Below are 20,077 nucleotides of genomic sequence, written 5' to 3' on the forward strand. Positions count from 1 at the left end.
TCCCAGTTAGGTTCCAAAATATTCTCTGTGTCATAATTACCAATTTTAACAGGGGCAGGCTTTATAATGGTTCTACAAAATAATGACTTTATTCAAGGCAGGAAACAACAACAATTAACAGATAAACTACATCAGTTAAAAAGACACATATCAATTTAAAAGGACAAATAAGATGTACATATATTAAAACAATTCAGCATTTGAAATTTACAATTTAAAATCATCTGGATAAGCCTGCCAGAACAGACTGGTCTTTAATACTGTCTTAAATTCAGATAGTGTATTCAGCTGTTGAACCTCTTCTGGCAGGCCATTCCACAATCTAGGGGCAGCTGGAGAAAAAGTCCTCTGGCTTATAGGCGGGGTACAGACTGCCAGAAAGAGGCAATCGGCGGCCGGCTCTCTTTTCAGCATAACTGCACCGCAGCATCCAAATTGCACGGCGCGGCTACACGGAAGCAAAAGGACCACTAAAAAGCGGCTCCTTTTCGCACCGCCACAAACTGCCTGCGTCGGAGCGAGGACATCACTGCCGCGCATGCCTGGCAGCACTGATGTCACAGCTGTGCGCCCTGTGTATACAGTGCTACACAGTTGTGACATCCTGGTGACATCCTAGGGTTGTGGGGCATCTAGAAACGGCGCCCCGAGGCAACCCTACCACGTCGCCAGGACGTGCTACGGGGCCTGTTTGTCCAGGGCCATAGTTGCCTAGTCCTGACTGACTGGTATAAACATCTGCCAGAGGTCCTGACTGTACAAGGTGGATTATATGGGAGGAAGCGATCCTCTAGGTAACCTGCACCCAAACCATGTAGAGTTTTAACTACACTTGTAGTTGTAGACAAGCCACCTGCTGAAACTGTTGGACTAAAAAGAGTAAAAAGACTATGGTGCAAGCGTCATAAGTAAGGCTTTCAGTATTCCCCATCACCATGTATGGATGTGACAGATGGACAGTGAAGAAAGTTGACGAAACAAAAAACAACTCATTTGAGATGTGGTGCTGGAGAATAGTGCTGAGGATACTGTGGACAGCAAAAAAGACAAACAAGTGGGTCCTTGAAGAGATCAAGCCTAAAATCTCCCTGGAAGCCAAGATAATCAAACAGAGGCTGTTGTGCTTTGGCCACATCATGAGAAGGCATGAATAATTAGAAAATACAATAATGCTAGGAAAGGTGGAGGGATGTAGAAAGAGAGGAAGATTGCATGCCAGATAGACAGAGTCAGTCAGGAAAGTCACAGATATAAATTTGCAGGACCTAAGCAGAGCAGTGGAGGATAGAGAATCTTGGAGATGTCTCATCCACAGAGTCTCCACGAGTCAGGATCAACATGAAGGTGGTTAAAAGCAATAACAACAAATGGATATATCCAACTGTCATGCTGGTTGAAACCACTGGTCTGTTTAACCAGTGCTATCTATTCCAACAGACAGAGGCTCACAGAAGTTTTTCTCATTCTCGTTGCCTGATATGTCAGCAGGTCATACCTTTATAGTCCAGACTAATTTCACCTCTTCCTCCTTCTCTCATGCTACCAATTATTTTCCCTATAGAAAAAAGGAATAAATGTTGTAAGCTTAAACATACACTTTTCTGGAAGTAAGTTTCAGTTTAAATCGGTCTGTGGAACCTCTAAGTGAAAATTATTTTCTAAGTTATATCAGTGCAGGATGGCCAGACAACTTCAGACAAAAAGTGAGCTTATGGCACACTGAAAGCAAATGTGACATGATGGTTTGAATGTTCATCTATGACTCTGGAGACCAGGATTCGATGCCATGGATGGGAGTTCTAGAGAGTGGGAGCAGCCAATGAAAAGGTTCTTCCCTCTTTGTCCTCAACAGGTGAGCCTGTGATAGTGGCAGGACTGAGAGAAAGTCTTGTTCTATAGATCTTAAGGCCTCTGGCAGCTTCGTACTTTTTCAGATAGTCTGAAGCCATACGCAGCTTTATAGGTAAGGACCAGCACTTGAAATTGTGCCTGGTAATGAACCAATAGCCAGAGAGCTATTTTAACAAGGGAGTTATATGCTCTGTATAACTTCCCCCAGTCAGCATTCTGGCTGCAGCATGCTGGACCTGCTGAATCTTCCAAACAATTTCCAAAGGCACCCACACATAGGAGTTTATCATACTAGCGAGATCCCGTGGGAAAATGGAAGTTAAATTAGAGAAAACATGGAAATGCTTGAAGTTTAACACACAACATTACTGTTAATGTGAAATAACACGAAGGTAAACTGAAGTTAAACTGGAGAAAAACGGGAAACCCTTACTGTCAGGAAGTTCTTCCTAATGTTGAGGTGGAATCTCTTTAGAACATCCGGAAAGAATCTTCTAGAAATACAAACGACTAGATTGTCTATGACTTCCCAAAGAACCTTTACAACTGCTGCCCCTAAATTATGGAATGGCCTGCTGGAAGAGATCCGTCTCCTTACCACCTTGGGCACTTTTAAGAAGGCAGTCAAGACTGAGCTCTTCTGGTGGGCCTATCCATCCGACCCTTTAGTCCTAATGATGATTCTGTGTAATTCCACTGTTATAAAACTCCTGTATCGTGACAAACTAGTCTTAATGGATATTATTATTGATGATGTATTTTAATGGATTTTATTGATTGTAATTGTATGTTTTTATCAGGTTGTAGCCCTGCCTTGATCTGGATTACATTATTATTATTATTTTCCTGTAGCTTGCTGCATGCATTGTTCTGTTCTCTGGAGCAGCAGAAAACAAGCTTGTTCTCTCCTCAATATGACATCCCATCAAATATTTAAACAAGGCTATCATATCACCTCTTAACCTTCTCTTCCCCAGGCTAAACATCCCCAGCTCCCTAAGTCGTTCCTCATAGGGCATGATTTCCAGGACCTTCACCATTTTAGTTGTCCTCCTTTGGACACGCTCCAGTTTCTCAACATCTTTTTTGAATTGTGGTGCCCAGAACTGGACACAGTATTCCAGGTGGGGCCTGACCAAAGCAGAATAGAGTGACACTATTACCTCCTTGATCTAGACACTATACTTTTATTGATACAGCCTAAAATTGCATTGGCCTTTTTAGCTGCTGCAACGCACTAATTCATGTTCAAACTGTTAGAGAATAAAGCCTGAAATAAAATGTCCAGATGTGGAGAAAATGACAAAGGTAACTATGGGTCACTTGCAGCCTGATAACCAAGAAATTGGTTACAGCTGGTACAGGACATGTGATGTATCTGCAAGGTTATCATGTGCTGGAAAGCACTGTGAAGTGTTGAAAAACTAATGTAAATATGCTTGGTCATCTTGGCTGGGGGACAACAATTAAGGTGACACAGCAGGAAGAGTCTGGACTTAGTGGCCACATGGCAAAAGTGTATATTAAGCCCAAGCCTCAATGTACAGTGTGGGTTTGTTGGTTGTCGGTGGTGGATGTGTAGCTTTGGTTTTGGTTTCTCTGTATAGCAACTGGAAGATTAAAGAGCCTCTTTGAAGAGACACTTGTTTCAGTGTGCTTTCTCAGCATCTGGAGGGAAGGAGGAGATTACAGATCAGTCACACAGCTCCGTGACAGTCTGCTTGGTGGTTCTTCTGGCAAGAAGCTTCTGTGTAAGTCCACGCAGGCTGCGCACTCAGCACATTCCAACACAAATTGTGGTCGACTTGGACTCCTAGATGCCTTTCACACATAGTTTCAGTCAGCCAGGTGTCCCCCATCCTATAGATAGGATGTGCATTTCATTTTTCTGCCCTAAGTGTAGTACCTTACATTTCTCCCTATTGAAGTTCATTTTGTTAGCTTTGGCCCAGCTTTGTAGTCTATTCTGGTCATTTTGTAATTTCATCCTGTCCTCTGGGGTATTACCTACTCCTCCTAATTCGGTGTCATTCAAGTCATTGATAAGACGTTGAATAGCACTGGGCCCAGGACAGAGCCCTGTGGGACCCCACTGGTCACTTCTCTCCAGGATGAAAAGGAGCCATTGTTGAGCACCCTTTGGTTCAGCTGGACAACCAATTACAAATCCATGTAACAGGGACGTAGCTAGGATTTTAGGAAGGGGGGGTCCAGACTAAGTGCCACTATTATAATGGGGCTTGGGTGCGGCGACGCAGCAGCACACACCATTCATTTTTCTAATGGAAGGGGGGGTCCGGACCCCAAGAACCCCCCCTCCCTTGGCTGCATGTAACAGTTGCCTTATCTAGCCCACATTTTACAAGCTTGTTTGCAAGAATGGCATGGGGAACTTTGTCAAAGGCCTTACTGAAATCAAATATTCTATATTCACAGCATTTCCTTCATCTAACAAGCTGGTACTTTTATCAAAGAAAGAGATAAGATTTGTCTGGCATGACTTGTTTCTCTGAAACCCATGTTGACTTTTAGTGATTATGGAATTGACTTCTAGATGTTCACAAACTCTCTGTTTAATGATCTGCTCCAGAATCTTTCCTGGTATTGATGTCAGACTAACTGGACAATAATTGTTTGAATCCTCTTTTTTCCCCTTTTTGTAGATGGGGACAACATTTGCCCTCCTCCAGTCTGCTGGGCATCTTCTACCTCACCTAGCTTATGAGAACAGTGATGCGAGGCTCTGGCTCTTTGGTCGTGCTGGTCTTGCTGTCAAGTGACTGGTAAAACCCCATACTATGACCGCTCTCCCCTCCGCAAAAAAATCCCCTGACAATTCAGTTAACTCCTCATAACAGAGGAGTTATGGATAGATTGATATAGTCCCTGTTTCCCCAAGAACCATCACTGTGGAGGTCAAGGCTACAAGCTAACCATACCTGCATCCTCCTTCAGCACCACCATACCCAGAAGTCTGTGCCCCTTTCTCTTCCCCCTCCCTCCACCCCCCACGGGGCTCAAGCTGCCATCTCTGCCTTTCTCCTTCTCTTCCTCTCCCTTGCCTCCCCCCCTCCACTCATGGTTTGGGGATCCTTCCACGGCAGCCCAACCAAATCTAGCCTTTGTGCATTGGAGGCATTGGGAGGGAATAAGTGGCACCATTTTAATACACCACTGTATATAATGGGAATTGAGCACCCACATATTTTGGTATTCATGCGGGGGGGGGGCTAGAACCAAACCCAAGCAGATACCATGGCACTACTGTATTCTGGTGCCTGAATGGGACTGGATCACAAGTAGAGACAGTTATGATAATAGCTATTGAATGTCAGTCACTTGAACTCACCATCCCTTTCAACACCTTCATATTTCTCCTTTACAATCAAACTTCTCTGATCTTGCTTCTTTCTTGCTGTATGAGAAATATTGGCAAATACCATTATTTATTCCTATTATAATAAGCTTCTATATATAATACAAAAACAAGCCAATGACACCCGAAGTACAGCAAAATGTAGGCTTCAGTTATTAGCCACTTCTGACATGGATAGCTGTACTCAGTCAGAGCCTTCTGGGAATACAGCTATAATGACATCAGAAAGGCTGTGATCCTGCTAGATTTTAATAAACATTTAACAGCAGCTGCAGAGAAAACTAAAGTCCAAAACACACTGCAGAAATAATCCAGTTTGAGACTGCTTTAACTGCCTTGGCTCAATACCAGGGAATTATAGGAACTGTAGTTTTGTGAGACATTTAGCCTTCTCTGTCAGACAGCTCTGATGCCATAATAAACTACAGTTCCCAGAATTCCCTAGCACTGAGTCAGGGCAATTAAAGCAGTCTCAAACTGGATTATTTCTGCAGTGTGTTTTGGACCTAAGAGGACAGCACTGGCGGTAGAGTTGTACCCACTCAATATACTGTTGCTATGGTAAAAATCCCCTTCCCTGGAAGCTGATTATTTTGCCGATAAGGCACAGTGTACAGGTACTATAGTTTGGCCCAACATTGCATAATGTTATTCTCCACAGTTTCTCTCTAGTTCCTTCTGTGAGCAGAGGCATAGCTTGTAACATTAGAACAATAAGCCTATTTCATTAAGATTTTAGTTAGAAAGTCCCAAACCTTAATTTGGCTTATGTGTTATTAATGGGGGAAAATTAAATGCATTTTTTAAAAGTGAAGTTTTTAATTTGTTGTTAAATAAATCCTAAAAGATGGCATATGTTAGATTGCCCTCAAGAGTTTGCTAATTTCTTGTATATTCTTAAATTATCTCTTTTAAAAAACTTTTTTAAATTGCCTTCCCCAACCTGGCAGTTCCCAGATGCAAAAAACTGCTAAATTCAATTTTCAATTATGGTACTTATACTACAATACATCTGGAATCAGCCAGGTTGGGAAAAGTTTGTCTTAAAGTAAGATAGCTAACAACCTTTTAATTACATTTGATCACTGATCAGTCTGTCTCTTTTTTCTAACTCCACACATACCACTCCTGGCAGATGTATGCTTTTCTCTCATGCATTGCACATGATGGACAGTTTGTCCGGATTAGAGAAGATTAATACGTGCTAAATCTAATTCCCAACTAGACTAGACTCACTGATCTGAATAGGATTGAGTAATCCAACATAAATATAAATCCAACCAACATCTACTTTAATTGCATATCCTCCAACATTTCACAGATGAAAACTGGGACAAGTGTGGCCAACCAACATCAGAGTATGGTCCAAAGGGTGTGGCCAGGCAACAAGAAGACAAAAGTTATTAATGAAGAAGAACCCATAAAACTAGTGCTTTAAGAAGGGAAACTCTGGAATTTATGTACCAAGTATAGGAAAGGCTAGTGGCTTGTCTGTACCAATGAAAAATGCCAGACTCACTCCGAAGCTGATACTGGCAGTCTCTCTGATGAACAACTACTTCTGGGGAAGATCTGTGGTTTTCAGCCCTTAACCAGACTATGCTCCAGGGTAAGCAAGTCAAAGAAAACCCCAGGGTTTCCAGGAAACTCCGGAGTGCCTCCAGTTCTTTTGGCCATGTGGATAGTTGGATCAGGGTTGATTCAGCCAATCCAGTTGACCACATGTCAGGAACCATACCATTCCGCTTACCATACCCTATGCTGAGCAGCACATAGAAGGAGATGGACCCCTTTCACCATTTCCTCACTGGCTGAGCAGCTCCCTGTAAATGCCTACCCAGTGCACCATCTCTTCTGCTGAGGTCAGAATGGGGTGCCCATGCAATCAAAAAAGAAGGGTTAGAGCAACACCCTACTTGTTGATCATATGTCAGTAAAAGTGATGTCATGCTAGGCAGGCTCTCACAGGGAGCTCCGGTCTGTGACGAAGTGGCGGTGGCAGCAGCAGCACCAAGGGCGATGGGCCAGTCGGGGGAATGCAGCATTAGGTTGGCTGGCCTGTGTGTACAACAATGCAATGTTGCACTAGATTCAGCCCAGTTGCAGTTGCAGTCACCATTGGTCTGGGGCCGGTCTGGGGATTAATGGTCCACACTGGCTCCAGATTAACTGGCCTGAGTAAACACATCCTAAGCCTACTGATAAGGGCAAGACTTCCTCCTCGCCTCTCCTTCCTGCTGACTTAACAAATTACTTTGCATTTTGAACTCAGTTTATAGCAATTGAAGTAAGTGTTGTCAAAGATGACACTGTGATCATGTAGCCAGCATGACTGCATAGAACATTGTTACCCTTCCACCAAAGTGGTACCTATTGCACTTTTACATGCTTTCAAACTGCTAGGTTGGCAGAAGCTGGGACTAGTGACAGGAGCCCATCACGTGGTGCTTGGGCCTTGAACTGACAACCTTCCAACCATATGATCATCAGAATTGCACTTAAATCCAAATAAGATTCAAAATAGCCAAGCATTACCTTTAGATCTGTATGAGGCCTGTTTGGATTCTGCAGAAACAAACAAAGATGTTATCAATATACAGTCCTCTCTATGCTCTTTATGCAATTACTGCTAATTCCAGGTGAAGATTGTATTTCTTCTACTAAAGGTGGAGTGAGTAACTGCTATGAGTTGAGGGTTGCACCGGACTCTTCCTGGACCTTGGGGCCACATCCCTCCATAAACACAATGTCCCCCCATTTCAGCTGTACCTCTTAACAAAATTTATTTTTTTTTATTAATGCTATTCAAATTACATAACTTAAAAATCAATTTTGTTTTCACTCTCTTGTTATATATAGGCATCTCCTCAGTCTAAAGCAGCCCAGAGGAACCAAAGCATTGGAAAATTGCCTCACCCACCTTCTACAATATGGGAAAGTGTGATTTTAGGTAAAGCAAATCTGGTTTTAAAAATGAGGTAAAAATGGGAGGACCCTGAATGGCATCATGAGGCTAGATTTTCCCCTTGTTTGTACTAAAAGCTCAACTGTAATTGCAATGTCCAGGGCCAACTGAAGATACTCCTGTTAAGTGCTTCTGCTTAATAATATTGAATGTATGTCTATCTTGTCAGGACACATGCATGAGAACCATAACACAATTCTTTGTATCAATGAAATGAATCCTTTGCCATATTTTTCAGTAACACAAATAACACGCAAGTTGGAAGAAATGTTTTTGCCAACAGTCTCAAGAACTTGATCAGGAGGGCTTTAAACTGAGTTTCGTGGGGGAGGGAGACAATATTAAGGAAGGCGAAAGGGATGGCGGAAATAGTCAAACTGACATAGAGGAAACAAGAAAAAAAGTGCAAGTGCAAGTGCTCCCAACAGTGGGAGGCAAAAAAAAAAAAAAATTGCACAGACAGCAAGTCAAAGGGACACATGGTCTTCAATGTCTCTGCACTAATGCACAGGGCATGGGAAATAAGCAAGATGAACTTGAACTCTTAGTACAACAAAGCAAATATGATATAATAGGCATCACTGAAACCTGGTGGGATGAGTCTCATAATTGGAATGTGGAAATAGAGGGGTATAACCTTTTAAAGAGAAATAGGCCAAACAGGAAAGGAGGAGGAATAGCACTATATGTCAGGGACATTTTCACCAGTGAAAAGATCCAGGACATTGATCCTGGAAGCCAGGTGGAGAGCATCTGGATAAAAATTAAAGGGGAGGGAAACAACAAGGATGTTATTGTGGGAGTTTACTACACACCTCCGAGTCAGATGGAGGAATTGGATGATGCCTTTCTAGAACCGATGATCACACACTCAGAAAGGGGAGATGTAGTAGTGATGGGCAACTTCAACTATACTGATTTTTGCTGGAAGTCAAACTCAGCTAAATTCCTCACTTGCCTGGAAGACAATTTCATTGTCCAAAAGGTGGAAGAGGCAACAAGGGGATCAGCTATTTTGGATCTGATACTAACCAACAGGGATGACTTGGTTAATGGGGTGCAAGTGGTGGGATCCTTAGGTGGAAGTGACCATGTTCTCCTGGAGTTTGTTATACAATGGAAATGAGAAGCCAGGCATAGTCAGACACGCATTCTAAACTTCAGGAGAGTGGATTTTAGTAAACTTAGAGAAGTATTGAGGGTGATCCCGTGGTCAGAAATACCAAAAGAGGAAGGAGTTCAGGACGGATGGGAGTTTCTCAAAAGGGAGATACTGAAGGCACAATTTCAAACAGTTCCAGTGAGAAAGAAAAACGGGAGGTGTCTCAAGAAACCAGGATGGATGACTAAGGAACTTTCAACCGAGCTAAGTTTGAAACGGAACATGTATAAGAAATGGAAAAAGGGAGAAATCACAAAAAAGGAATTCAAAGAAATAGCAGGCATGTGTAGGGATAGAGTCAGAAAAGCTAAAGCACAGAATGAGCTCAGGCTTGCTAGAGAGGTTAAGAACAATAAAAAGGGCTTTTTTGGATATGTCCGCAGCAAAAGGAAGAAGAAGGAAACGGTAGGGCCACTGCGTGGAGAAGATGGCAAAATGCTAACAGAAGACAGAGAAAAGGCAGAATTACTCAACACCTTCTTTGCCTCAGTCTTCTCAGAAAAGGCAAAGGGTGCTCAACCTGAGGATAATGGAGCAGAGGACAGAATAGGGGAATTTCAGCACAGAATATGTAAAGAGATAGTAGAGGAATACCTTGTTAATCTAAATGAATTTAAGTCTCCAGGACCAGATGAACTACATCCAAGGGAATGGAGGAGGAGGAGAAGGGAGGAGAAAAGAGGAGAAACATGGTCAAAGCAGTAGTGGATGTGATAATACGTGCAGCTAAATGCTGGACAAAGATTAAAGGATGGAGGTGAGAGAGAGGAAGCCCTGTCAGAAGAAGGTTACAATAATCTAGTCGCGATACCACTAGGACATGGACCAGAGTTTGGCAGTAGAGGCTGTGACAAATGGATGGGTCTTGGCAATGTTGTGGAGAAAGAATCTACAGGCCTTGGCGGTGGCCTGGATCTGGGGAATAAACAACAGAGAAGAGTAAAAAATGAAGCCAAGACTGTGGGCTTGATGAATTGGTTGAACAGAAGTGTCATTGACAGAAACAGAAAAGGAAAACTGAAGGGTGGGTTAAGGTGGAAAGACAAGAAGCTCAGTCTTAGACATGTTGAGCTTCAAGCGCCGAAGCCGCATCCACTGAGAGATGGCAGCCAGACAAGAAGAAACTTGCTGTTCAAGCCCCGTTGAAAGGTCAGGGGTGGAGAGATACAGCTGAGTGTCATCGGCATACAGATGTCAGGAGAAACCAAAAGAACTGATGAGTTTACCTAGGAACAGTGTGTATAGAGAGAACAAAAGGGGACCCAAGAAAGAGCCCTGGGGAACTCCAAAGTTTGGAGCTAACATTGTAAAATTAAGGAGGGAGGATATGCTCTCTGACCTCAAAAGGAAGGGTCAAATCTTTCTTGTGTCCTCGGGGTGCTTTTCCAGGCACCATAAACATTTAGTGTTAATGCTGAAGTGATTCAATTTAAAGTAGCACAGTGTAAGGAAGATCTGCTTACAGAACAAATACCATCTGGCAGATGAAGCCAAAGCATCTGAAATACAAATAAACGATGTGCTCCACCAGTTATACAAATTTTCAGTTCAAATATACAGCTACCTAATTGGCAATAACATTCCACACTTTGAAACTAGCTCTGTTGGATTATGTCTGGGACAACACCACTATGAACTTACTTTGTTCAGTGGAATCCACAGATCTGTCTGAGTAACTCCATTCTGTCTGAGTCTCCACATCTGCAACTTCATGTTTTCTGCCACAGAAAAGCAAAATTTCAATAAAAGAGATCTTACATCCCCACCAAAAAGGATTTTTCGTATAAGTTGTATAGTTCTCATAAGCAAAATAGATATATGTATTTGCAAATTACCTATCTATACAACAAAAAGTACTGATAAGAATGGTTTTAGAACTATTACTAAACAGTGTTATTACACAATCTAATGGGAGAAGTATGTTATCAAATATTAAAAGGGAGATGTAGTAGTAATGGGACATTTCAACTACCCTGATATCTGTCACAAGTCAAACTCTATCAAGAACATAAGTCTAACACATTCCTCACTTGCCCTGTTTTTGAAAGTTGGAGGAAGCAACATAGGGCTAAACTTTTTTTTCATGTTTTTTCAGTTTTTAATCTGTCTTGTTTTTATTAAGTTGTAAAAGAAAGTAAAATATAGTAAATATCTAGGATAGTTTTTCATTTCATTCCATATTATTAATGTATATCCTGCATTTTCCCCAATAATGGGACTCAAGATGGCTTATAGCTTATTAAAAACAAGACACCATATTGACCAGAGAACAAATGATCAGTAAGGTCAGATAGACCACTAATATGCAAATATAATTTCTTATTATCTTCTTGTTATATTCACTTCTGCAACATGTCCCAGATTCCTGCCTAACAAGTATTGCACAACATTTCCTGCTTCAGCACAGAGTCTGGAAGATTTTACTTCTATTTTTAAAAGGTAATTAATTTATATTATTGGTTATAGGGTTTACTAAGCTCATTGAGTTTACTACTCATTGCAGATTTCTTATAGTATTGCTTATTGTTGGGGGAAGAATGGAAAATCAGATAAGAGCAAGAATGGAGCTCAATTGAATGCCATGAAGCAGAACATAGCTTCCGGATTCAAACTCACTACAAAATATTGTTCCAGGGCCCACTAGTTTATTCCTAGTTTTTCAGGAAGCCTTGCCAATCTATTATCTTCTTGTTCTGTTTTAATTTACTAATTGTCAGTATCAGAGGACACAGTTCCCAAAAACCAAAACAGCATCGTAGTGTAGTAGAAACTAAAGATGTATTCTGCATATCAACACAGAAAGTTCCGTGTTTCGGGTTTAGTGTCAGAACTGAAAACGTTCTCCCTTGGACTATCACAAATACATTCCCATCCTCCATCCCACCTTTCCAAACCTGATCACTCCCCTTTGATCCAGATTAAAAGGCTCTTCATGTTTCCCTCCTTCTCCTCCTGTATTATCATTTCATTTCCCTTCAAGAAGAAGATCATCTAGGTTTCACAGCTCAGATCCATAGTACAATAGAATCAGAGAATCACAGAGTTGGAAGAAATCACAAGGGCCATCTAGTCCAACCCCATTCTGCCATGCAGGAACTCTCAGTCAAAGCATCCCTGACAGATGGCCATCCAGCCTCTGTTTAAAGGCCTCCAAGGAGGGAGACTCCACCACTCTCCAAAGGAATCATAGAATCATAGAATCATAGAGTTGGAAGAGACTGCAAGGGCCATCCAGTCCAACTCCCTGCCATGCAGGAAATCCAAATCAAAGCATCCCCGACAGATGACCATCCAGCCTTTGTTGGAAGACCTCCAGGGAATGAGACTCCACTACACTCCGAGGAAGTGTGTTCCACTGTCGAACAGCCCTTACTGTCAGGAAGTTCTTCCTAATGTTCAGGTGGAATCTCTTTTCCTGCAGTTGGCATCCATTGCTCCAGGTCCTGTTCCCTCTTGCTCCTTCCTCAATATGACATCCCTTCAAATATTTAAACAGGGCTATGATATCACCTCTTAACCTTCTCTTCTCCAGACTAAACATCCTCAGCTTCCTAAGACATTCCTCATAGGGCATGGTTTCAAGAACCTTCACCATTTTAGTCGCCCTCCTTTGGACACGCTCCAGTTTATCAATGCCCATGGCAGGAAGACTGGGGTCATAAAACTACAACTCCTTTCCACCGCTAGGCATCTGTCCCATTTGTTTCCCAGGCTTGGATTTAACATAATTGATATCCCCTTCTCAATAGCCAACATACTATTACAGCATTAGATCATCATATCACTGTGCCCTCTGATCTTCATCTCCTAATATAATCATATCATCATGCCAACTTGACAGAATCATGTATATGGATTCTGACACTAATAGCCTCTTGCCAATTGACAGGGAACTGATGTTAGGGAAGCCACTCTATAATTTTAGCCCTCCACCCCAGACATCTCTTTGAAAATCAGTTTTCTTTTACACTTTTCCAGTACAGAAACCAATACAGGAAAAAATTACATTGGTACATCTTCTACATTTTGGTAGAAAATCAGCAATTGCTCATTTGAAAGGAGGGTACCATTCAGAATCACTGATTTATTAATTTTTATTTTCAGCAAACCCTAGAAAACCCTGTGTTATGAATAATGCCTAAAAATTTATTTCTGTCAGCGCTGTTTGCCTTAGTTCTTAGTCTAATTTACTGAAAACAGCAGTTTAGGCGTGGCATGTACCCAACATCTTTTACAGTGAAAGTTACTGAAGTAGACAATCACTCTCCTTACTTTGATGACTGATATTCATGAACGGAAGATGGCAGAGATCTTGTCTGTAAATCTGTAGAAAGAAAAATTGATTGACTAAAAGGGAAATAGATTTTTTATGCTATTTCATTGGCAGCATTTGTTTGCAGATGAACTGAGGCACTATTTTTAGAACCAGCTGTTTATATTTAAGTTTCTTAAGTGCTTTAAAATTTCTCTTTATCATTTTCCTGTTAAAATAAGTTAGGCAGGATTCATGGGGCAAATAAACATGCGGATTTACCCCTCTCTTGTTCCTTTTCAAAATGTGCTGGCCAGTTTAATTTTAAAACTGTTGTAGCAATTTATTTTGTGGAAGAGTTCCTTTCGGGAGTAGCATTAAATATACACTTGCCATATAAGTTTAATCTCCACATTTTGCTTTGCTTGTTATATGCTGGTATGTGGCAATTTTGATTTTTATTTTGGATAAGGATGGTACGTGCAGTGGGACTGGAAACAGATTGTTGCTGCATGCCTTTGGCATTAAGATACAATACGGAGAGGGTGTGAGTTTATCTTGAACAGATCCAAGGTCATTATTTTGGTAAACTTTGTGCCAGCAGCTGGGAAAACAGATGTGTCGGGAACAAGTGAAAGAGGGAATATTTTGTGTAAAGGGCGAATAGAAATTGAGCCCGCCAATTATTTGAAATGTTTATGTTTTAAATATACAGTGGGTCCTTGGTATTTACTGGGGTTTGTTTCCAGGGCACCCTGTGGAAATCAAAATCTGTGGATGTTCATCCCATTATATACAATGACATAGTGAAATTGTGTCCTTTATATAAAATGGCAAAAAACAAGGTTTGCTTTTGGAATTTATATTATTTTTGAATATTTTCAAGCCATAGATGGCTGAATCTGTGGATAAAAAATCTGTGGATATAAGGGCCAACTGTACATGGTTAACACTTGTGGGTTAGTTCTACCAGTGAATGTCCCTAGAGCACATCTTTAGATATTGAATAAAGGTTTTCTGAATTTTTCACCAATGAAGCCTACATTTCTGAATGCAGTGTTTGTCCAGTCCAACAGTAGCCTTTAATTTCTCACAAGCTGTTTGAATGATTTCTGAATTGTTTTGGTTCTCTCAAAGTGGGAGTGGTTAGTGGCATGAATAATTCTATGTGATGACTCATAAGTGTGCCACTATTGACATTGTTTCCCTGCCCAAACTCTCATTATGTCCAAGCTGTCTTACTAGTCTGATATAAGGAGCCCCAGTAGTGCAGTGATTAGATGCTTATACTCTTCAATTCCAGCCAGGGGTTCAGTGTTGACTCAGCCTGGCATCCTTCTGAGGTTGCTAAATGAGTACCCAGCTTGTTGGCGGCGATTACCTTACACATTATAAACTGCTTAGGGAGTGCTTAAGTGCACTGATAAACAGTATAGAGATGTATTTGCTATTGCTGCATAATGCGTCTTATTTAGAACAAAAAGGTACTTCCATTTCATTTTAACTGCTTATTTTAACTTAATACTGTCTAATCCAATATGTGTCTATCAGAAGTAAACCTTATTGATTTACTCCCATGAAAATCCATCCATGATTGCGATTACGGGATTGCAATTTTGGTGAGTGTAGAGGTGGGAAGCAAGGGAACAAAGCTGAGCCACAAGGAGGGGGGGAATTGCAGAAAGAATTTGTGCTTTGGGGTAGTAAAAAAATGTTGTCTTTTCTCAATCTCATTTTAATGCTTCTTGGGACACAGTTAATACAATTTGCTCGCGTCATACGTGGGCACGCCATATGCAGCTTTCAGCTTGTGCTGAAAGCCACGTGCCGGAAGAGGCAATGGCGCAGCTGCCCACACCACATGCACCGCACTGCACTGCAGGCATGAGCCCCATTGTTTTCAATGGGAATCCACCATATGCGGCCCTTCTTATACACTGATTTTTTATACATGGATTCAAGCATGCACAGTTTGAAAATGTTCAAAAAAGTATACATTTCAAATATCAAATCTTGATTTTCCATTTTTTATATGGGACACCATTTTGCTATGTCATTATATTTAATGGGACTTGAGCATACATGGATTTTGTTATACACGGGGGATCTTGGAACCAAACCCCAGCATATAACAAGGGTCCACTGTATTTCCCTTAAGCAGGGGTGTGTGTTCTGGAATGAGTAGACTGTACTCAACTTACTTCTTTCTGCACACAGAAGACATCCCTTCCTCCCACTAGAAACAAAGGCAAGAAAAGAAAAAACTGAAAAACTGTGTGCCAAATGTTATTATTTGTTTAGACGCACTATTTCAGATGAGGCACATATCTGGATTTGCAAATTTGGTTTGGTTAAAATCTTTGGTTAAAAATGCAGTTTGTGCCAGTTGGTATGGCTCCGTTAATTCTAACAGATTCCTTTACTTCAATTTAGAAGAAATCTTTATTTATGAAACTTTCTTCTATTGGGTTATCATTGTCTTATGTACTCTCGCTGGGTTATAACAAGGCAAAAACTGTTATTTCCCAGAACCACAAAAGCCAATCGGTTTCAAATCCCATCATTGGGGATGCTGGAAAAAATTGTTAACATGCTAAATACCTTGAATACTTGAATATTCCCAAGTTAAGAAGGGGCTTTATGCTTGCAAGATTAAATATCTTCCTGTCTGCTGATTTGGAAGGCAGATTCAAAGAGATACCTACCAAAGCCAGTTCTGCCCTTGTGGCTCTGAAGAAATTGAATCAATAAGTCATGTTCTTCTTTGTTGATCTCTTTATACAGAATCTCGTGCTTTGGTTATAACCCCGATTATTCAACAGTTTCCCAGCAGGCAAGATAAATTTTATGTAGATTATTTTCTTGCGGACTGCAGTGAATATGTAACTACTAAAGTCGCTAAATTTTTTGCAGCTGCTATTATTTGCCGTAAAAACTTTCTAAAACACATGCAAATTTTATATAAGAATTGTCCTCGGCAATTGTTGTTACTATAACCATTAAGTTTGTATAAAATGATTTTATATTATATAATTCAACCAACTGTCGATTTACATGAACAAATCAGTCCCCCAACCTGTAGGGCAATCACTTCTCGCATGATATAAATTGTGTCATGTTTAATATACATACTAAATATAAAGTGTGATATCATATAACTTCTTCCGGAAATATTTTGATAGTAGATAGTCAATTATCTTTGTTATACCCATATATTTAGTGTACTGTTAAATCCATTTAGGTGTACGACTCTGGATTTTATATGTATTCATATGTCCGGTCATTTCTGATTTATGGTAACCCTAAGGCAACCCTATTACAGGTTTTTCTTGGCAATATTTGTTCAGAGGGGGGTTGCCCTTCTCTTCCTCTGAGGCTGAGAGTGTAACTTGTCCAAGGTCACCCAGTGGGTTTCCATGGCTAAACAAGGATTTGAATCCTGGTCTCCAGAGTCAAACTCCAACACTCAAACTACTGCACGATGCTAATTCAAAGAACCAGATTAGTTTAGGAATAATTCTACTGTTAGGTGGATCTTTAGCTGAATCTACAGCCATGGGATAAAGGGGCCGCCTGACCTTTCTCCTCGGCATTGTTCCTGCGGCCATATGGTTCTCACGGGAACAATGCGCGCACCCAAAAGGAGCTGCCTAGAGCAGCTCCTTCTATGCGGGGCCGCAATCAGGAAGGGGCACATTTATGACGCCACTTCCTGTGCACAACATATTTATTTATTTATTTGCAGTATTTATACCCCGCCCTACGCACTAAAGGCTCTCTCCATGTGGATGGGAGGCCACTATGAGGCCAGCACAGTCCCATGCTAGGGTTAGGGACCATGCAGTTGGTGCATGGTCCCTAACCATAGTATCGCCGCCAGGACAGCGCTTAGTGGCTGTCTGTACTGCGCCATAGTTACTGTAATCTTTTGTGTCTCTTTTTTTGTGGATGAAAATGTATATTAATTGCTTCCAGTCTAAGGCCACTGCTTTGTTTTCTATATTTGTTGGCATATTATAGTTAGAACTCTACTTGATTCTGGCTCTGTGGATTGTAGCAATTCTATGAACATGTCATCTGTTCCTCATGATTTATTTTTCCCAATTGCTTTGAGTTCAGCTTTCACTTCACTTTCCAAAATTTGGGATTCATCTATGTAGATGTCTTCCGTCCATGGTTCATTCAACCTTTCACACTTTTTATATAGTTCTGTGTATGGGAAATATAGCATCATACAGTTAGAACCAAAAGGGACATCAAGTCCAACCCTCTGCCATGCAAAAATATACAGTCAAAGCATTCCTGACAGGTGGCCATCTGGTCTCTGTTTAAACATTTCCAAAGAAGGAGACCCCACCACCAACCAAAGGAGCATCTACCACTGTTGAACAGATCTTACTGTCAGAAAGTTCTTCCTAATGTTGAGGTGATATCTCTTTTCCTGTGTTTGCATCCATTGCTCTGGGTCATATTCCCTAGAGCTGCAGAAAACAAACTTGCATCATCCTCAATAAGATAGCTCTTCAAATATTTAAACAGGGCTGCCACATCACCTTTTAACCATCTCTTCTTCAGGCTAAACATGTCCAGCTCCACAGGTTGCTCCTCATAGGGCATGGTTTCCAGACTTTCACTATTTTGGTCCCCTCCTCTGGACATGCTCCAGCTTCTCAACATCCGTTTTGAATTGTGGTGCCCAGAACTAGACACACTATTCTAGATAAGGCCTGACCAAGTCATAATAGAGTGGTACCATTATTTCCCTCTACCTAGACACTATACCTCTGTTGGCGAAACATAGGGCCTGTACAGACAGGCCAAAATAAAGCAGCTTTGGGTCACTTTGGAGGTATGCTGTTTAAATGAGAGGCCAGAAGCTGCACCAAAGCCATGCTCCAGTCCTAAGGACTGGAGCACAGCTTTGACACTGTTTCTGGCCTCTAAGACGTGTGTGTCATTTAAACAGCATACCTCCAAAGTGACCTAAAGCAGCTTTATTTTGGCCTATCTGTATGGGCCTTTAGAATCATGATGTTTTTTTTAGCTTCTACATCACACTTTTGACTCATGTTCAGTTTGTGGTTTACTATTAAGGATGGTGATGCTAGAAGATGTCTCATTTCTAAGACTGCAGTACTCTATTTAGATATCTGTTTTCCCCTTTTAGTTCTTAATCTTATTTGAAATGAAGCTTGATTGGAGTTCATTATGCTTATCATACAAAGGCTGAATATAGTGTTACATTTGTATTGTCAGATTCCCAGGATTTTCTGTAAGTATATATGCACTTCTAAAAGTCTTTGTGATACTGCCCAACAAGCATGCACACAAGGGCATACAGAAATAGCTAACAGTTAACAATTTGTTCTCCCTTCATGATGTTAAAAAATGCTGCCTGGAGAGTTGCATCACTTTGCCTAGAAAAAAGCAAGGTATGCACCTGTAGGAAACAAGGTCTCTCTCATGTCACTTTTATTTTGCTTTAAAAAAATACAATGCGTCTGCAAATTTCCCCTTGAGAAATAGTATTGGAAGTGTAACAATTAGAATTAATAGGTACAGCTGTCTTAGTCTGGATTGGTATGGAAAGTGATTATGTAGAACTGAAAGGAATTGGTAGCATAAACTTTGGTAGCCTTAGGTTTACAAAAGCTTATGCTTCCAACTTCTTTCTCACTTTATGACGTGAAACCACATCGTTGGAAGTGCAGTCATGTTGGAAATGTGCCGGAACTGGGCCAGAAAATCACCCAAAAGCTCCGTGTGATATACTCCTGAGAGAAAGTTATATGGGATTTCTAATCAGATCTTCCAGGTTTGATCCCTCTCACCCAACTGCTTTTGAACTTTAAAAAAGGTATTAGGGGATTCCTTTGCACATCTTTCAGATATCATATACTCTGACAGTTAGACTACAAAAACTCTCAGGCCCCATTCCCACTATGAAAAAATCACAGCAGGATGTGAGGTAAATGACCCTCGTTCCCATTTGTAATCGATTCTGATCCTTATCAGATTGATTTCAAAGAGGAAAACGCGGGTCAAACTCAAAAACCTCATGGTTTCCTGACAGTAGTTCCAAAGTACTGTTTTTTGGGATGAATAAATTTATTGTAAAATAAATCAATCCATCCTAATAGAAACCACAGGCGGATTCGCATCCGCCACCGGTGATAGGGAAATGGCAGGGGAAGCTGTAATGGCCCTACACCGCCACCGGTGACAGGGAAATGGCAGGGGAAGCAGGCCTACATTAGAAGGAGGCCGAGGCAGAAGGAGAGAGGCAGCTGGAGGACGCAGGATGGAGGACGCGAGTACAGAGGCCTGCCAGGGCAGAGAAGCAGAAGGAGGCCAGGCAGCAGCATGGAGGAGGAGGAGGAGGAGGAAGAAGAAGAGGACCAGAGGAGAGGGCTGCTGTTGCTGCCGCTGCCGCTGCCACTGCCAAACCCCAACCACCAGCAACCAGGTAAG

General features: G+C 41.3%; 2 protein-coding genes across 9 annotated transcripts in view; one reads left to right on the forward strand and one right to left on the reverse strand.

The window, feature by feature from the left end:
• Positions 1 to 20,077, forward strand: part of CBY2 (chibby family member 2) — a 96,222-nt gene that overhangs the window by 63,291 nt on the left and 12,854 nt on the right. The window contains exons 4-6 of one of the 2 annotated variants that reach the window (XM_042460761.1): positions 4,570 to 4,634; positions 8,087 to 8,177; positions 11,716 to 11,793. The gene's annotated coding sequence lies outside the window, so the exon portion shown is untranslated. Of the gene's footprint in view, positions 1 to 4,569; positions 4,635 to 8,086; positions 8,178 to 11,715; positions 11,794 to 20,003; positions 20,073 to 20,077 lie in introns of those variants that run through there. The other variant, XM_042460764.1, reaches the window with a different exon arrangement.
• LOC121927159 overlaps positions 1 to 20,077 on the reverse strand; it is an 89,071-nt gene that overhangs the window by 61,871 nt on the left and 7,123 nt on the right. For 6 of the 7 annotated variants that reach the window (XM_042460769.1, XM_042460770.1, XM_042460768.1 and 3 more), the window contains exons 3-6: positions 13,627 to 13,678; positions 10,996 to 11,072; positions 7,763 to 7,792; positions 5,201 to 5,266 (exon numbers count right to left, since the gene is read on the reverse strand). In XM_042460769.1, the coding sequence (XP_042316703.1) occupies positions 5,201 to 5,266; positions 7,763 to 7,792; positions 10,996 to 11,072; positions 13,627 to 13,678 (225 nt within the window). Of the gene's footprint in view, positions 1 to 1,204; positions 1,556 to 5,200; positions 5,267 to 7,762; positions 7,793 to 10,995; positions 11,073 to 13,626; positions 13,679 to 20,077 lie in introns of those variants that run through there. The other variant, XM_042460765.1, reaches the window with a different exon arrangement.

Source organism: Sceloporus undulatus, chromosome 3 (assembly GCF_019175285.1).
Source record: "Sceloporus undulatus isolate JIND9_A2432 ecotype Alabama chromosome 3, SceUnd_v1.1, whole genome shotgun sequence".
NCBI lineage: Eukaryota > Metazoa > Chordata > Lepidosauria > Squamata > Phrynosomatidae > Sceloporus > Sceloporus undulatus.